The sequence below is a fragment of the Panthera onca genome, chromosome C2 (assembly GCF_046562875.1).
Source record: "Panthera onca isolate mPanOnc1 chromosome C2, mPanOnc1 haplotype 2, whole genome shotgun sequence".
NCBI lineage: Eukaryota > Metazoa > Chordata > Mammalia > Carnivora > Felidae > Panthera > Panthera onca.
In genome coordinates this window covers 143,502,597-143,506,329 of record NC_138347.1, presented here as the reverse complement: position 1 = coordinate 143,506,329, position 3,733 = coordinate 143,502,597, and the positions used below count along the sequence as shown (strand labels likewise).

At 43.2% G+C, this 3,733-nt stretch overlaps 1 protein-coding gene across 17 annotated transcripts in view; it reads left to right on the top strand.

The window, feature by feature from the left end:
- Nucleotides 1-3,733, top strand: part of NEK10 (NIMA related kinase 10) — a 225,778-nt gene that overhangs the window by 49,251 nt on the left and 172,794 nt on the right. For all 17 annotated transcript variants that reach the window (XR_009611993.3, XR_009611995.3, XM_060638485.3 and 14 more), the window contains one exon: nucleotides 1,154-1,378. Coding sequence is in view for 15 of the 17 variants with exons in the window: in XM_060638485.3 (XP_060494468.3) it covers nucleotides 1,154-1,378 (225 nt within the window). In the remaining 2 variants the exon portion in view is untranslated. The remainder of the gene's footprint in view (nucleotides 1-1,153; nucleotides 1,379-3,733) is intronic.

Genomic DNA, 3,733 nt, shown 5'->3' with positions numbered 1-3,733 from the left:
CGGTAGAGTCGTGTGGGCATGAGAAGATTGGAGACGCGAGTGACAGAGGGGCTTATGTCTTGGACACAATCAAGGATCTCAAGAATGGGAGGAGCTGTGGGGTTAGCCAGCTACATGACTTGTAAGAGAATTAATCTCGGCAGTTGCCCAGGAAATAGGGGGCCCTGAAGGCTCTTGACTGGCAGGGGCAGGTTGGGAAAGGAGAAGCAAGCGTCTTGGATGATTCCGTCTTCTGATTTGGGAAATTGAAAAGGCTGTAGTTTCATGAATCAACGCTGGGCACATAAGAGGAAGAGGCAACGTGAAGAGGAGGATAATGACTTTGAGCTGAGACCCAGTGGGGTGACACACATGGTGGACTGCCATGTGGCTAGAACTTCTGGAGGTTGAGAGTGGTGCCTGGGCCTGGCTCACGGTGCCAGGACAGAGCGGGTGTTTGAAGCCACGGGAAAGGGTGCCGCTGTCCAGCGAGAGTGTTTAGGGTTAAGGGTGGCTCTATGAAGTGTGCATCATCATCATGTTTCAGAGCTCAGCTGAACCCACTGTCACATGCTATCATTATCTTTATTTTACTGTCCAGATACACACTGGGCACTTTGCGTTTACTTTCCTTGCATTGTAGGGTTGTTGTTGTTGTTTCTCCTTTTGTTTTTGCCATTTGTGTTAATGTCTTGTTTTTGTAACCACCTAGTAAGTTTCTGAAGACTTGGGTGGAGCTTTTATTTCTTTTGTCTTGAGCACAATGCCGGTCCTATTGTATGATACGCGGTATCTATTTGCTGGTTAGTAGGTTTTTAGCCAGACCAGTGGGCTCAGAGTGAGGCTCTGACTTAGAACAGCAGGTCAGCGAACTCTGACCTGCAGGCTAAATTTGGCTCCCTGCCCATTTTTGTAAATAAAGGTTTATTGGAACATAGCCATGCCCTTGTGTTTTTATGTATTGTCTGTGGCTGCTTTTGCATAGATTGGCTCGGTTGGGTGGCTGGCAAAGCATAAAACACTGGCCTGCAATCCAGCCCCTTAGAGAAAACATATGTTGACCTGTGACTTGGAAAATGTTACAGGGATGCAGTGATGATGGCTCTAGTCTAAATGTGAAGTCAATAACCCGCCGTGCCGGGGTTCTCATTCTCCTCCTCCCCTCCCCTTTCAGATTAACCGCAGAGTTACTGCGCCTACTTTGTGCCGAACCCCAGGTAAAGGAGCAGGTGAAGCTCTATGAGGGGGTACCCGTCCTCCTCAGCCTGCTCCACTCGGACCACCTGAAGCTGCTCTGGAGTGTTGTCTGGATTCTGGTTCAGGTTTGTGAGGACCCTGAGACCAGTGTGGAAATTCGCATTTGGGGAGGCATCAAGCAGCTTCTTCATATTTTACGAGGGTGAGTCAGAGGGGGCCTTTGGCCTACTCTGCCCCAGTCACTGAAGGCCGGGTAGCCTGCCATCCAAGGGCACATTTGGTACATTGGCACATTACCAGCTAACTTCCTCCTGCTCCTTGGCCATTGCTGTCGTGGACAGTCATTTATCCTTGTCACAGACGTGCGTGAGCTCAATATCAGGGGCATTCATCTTTTAAGCTTCTTGGGAGCCCTCAAATATTTATCTTTGAATCACAAGCCTCCAGTTCCGTACCAGGAATATAGAAGGCCATCAGTCTGCAAATGTAGATTGAATGGAGACCCAAGAACCTGAAGAAAACATTTATCTTGCCCCCTTTTTCTTGACGTGCTCTATGCGTATTGTAATCCCAACAAATACAGTAATGTTCCTTTGAATTTGCTGTTTTCCTAAGATGTCTGCATCTGCATATATGTCATTCATCTACAAAGAGAAAGCAAAACCTGCAATGAGAGAACAGAGGAATAACCCTTAGCTAAAAGGGGAGAAGGCATTATTTATCAAATGATTAGCATGTGCTGACCCTGGTCCAGTTGCCCTTCTTTCCTCTCTGATCTTTCTTGCCTGAAGGTGGGTTAGCACCTTATCTGTCATTCAAAAGTAGAATTCTAATGACACCCAAGACTTGAGTGCGGAGAAGGAATGGTTGGTTAAAATAGTTTCAAATTGAAATTTTCTTGAAGTATGTGGCAATAAGTGTGTATTAGGTATATTGAAGTAATGCATAAGGATATCTTTTGGTATGTCGGTGGGAAAGTTCTAGTACCTACAATTATCATAAAGCATAATTCAGCCTTATAGGTACAGAATCAAAGTTGAAAAGGAGCACGTCTGCCCGAAAGGAATCACACTTGTAATCCACAGTACATAAATAAAGCTCACTCTAATAAAAGCAGAATGACTTATTCTTAATACGACCAGATATTATCAAATCAGTATTATTCAGACTTTGTGCCTGTTGTACCTCTAGGGATATTATGGAACTCCATGTTGTCAACTTCATTTTCTGTGAGGACGTTTCCAAGTGTAAGAACAGACTATAGAGATGTGAACAATAGCTTTGTTAATGATTTCTGTCGTTACCAAAACAAAGGAAAAAAATATATAAACTGTTGACAGTGTACTCACTTCTACGAATATCATAGGAATATCTCAATTTATAGTATAAATTATAAATCTTCCATCTGTACTGTGGCATAATAAGCTAGCTCCTTGGACATTTAGCAAAAGTTTTTTATTTTTTTGTTTGTGTGTGTAGACTGCGGATGGTAGTGGTGGGCATTATGATTCACCAGTACGCCTAGTGCAATAGCTATGGACCACCCTCTCAGAGAGCACTTATTTTCTTTGATGATAAAGTGAATTTCAACCTGGTTAAGCAATACTTCAAAGATAAAACCTACCTTTTTTACCACATAGAATTCAGTTTAATACAAGGCAGCAGTTTTCCTCTTTTGCTCAGGATGTAACCATCCTTAATAGAAAAGAGTTCATCCATGTCTGGAGAGTCATTTTGCCAGTCCATTTCTATGGTGCAATGTTAGAAAACTCTTCCCTGGGAAAATGACATATGTCAACACTCATTCTACGTTAAATATGTCTCAGTGCTCTGGGAGAATTTATTACCCCAGCTGGGTAAACACTGTCCTTTCAGAGCTTGTGCCTGCCCCGGAGCTGCCTGGGGCTGGTACAGGGGGTGGAGGTTGCCAGATTGTCTGCCGCCTTGAGTATGAACAGGGATTGTTGTCAAGGCAGTTTCCAGAAAACCTGTTCACGCCCATTCACCTACAATCCTAAACTCAAGAGTGGTTCCTAAAAGGCTGTATACTCGAGTAGGGGGAGTGATCTCTAAAATTTGAGTTTTAACATAATTTTGTTGACAGGTAAGGTCACCAGTTGTGACTATCCATACACCTAGCTCCATTACCTTCTCAATGCTACTTGAAGGAAAGGCACTAGTGGGCTCTGATGACACGGGAGGGAAGCCAAGGAGACTCTATGTTTGTTATATTTAGGCACAAAGAAATCCAGATTGAGCTGCTGCCGTAAAAAATAAGTAAATGAAAAAACTATAGTATTCACATACAACAAAAAAGAACAAAACAGATAAAAGACATGAAGAATCTATTGTAGAAGATGTTACCTTGAGTAAACAGAAAAACAAAAGCTTTATTTTATCAAAGATGTTAAATGGAACATGACATTTATGACCCGAGATTAAAGATGAGATGCTAGGACAACAGAAAGGGGAGGAGAGAGATTGCAGAGCTAGGGAAAAGGCAAGGACTGAATAACCCACAGAACTGAGATGTTCATCAGAGTACCAGACAGAAACT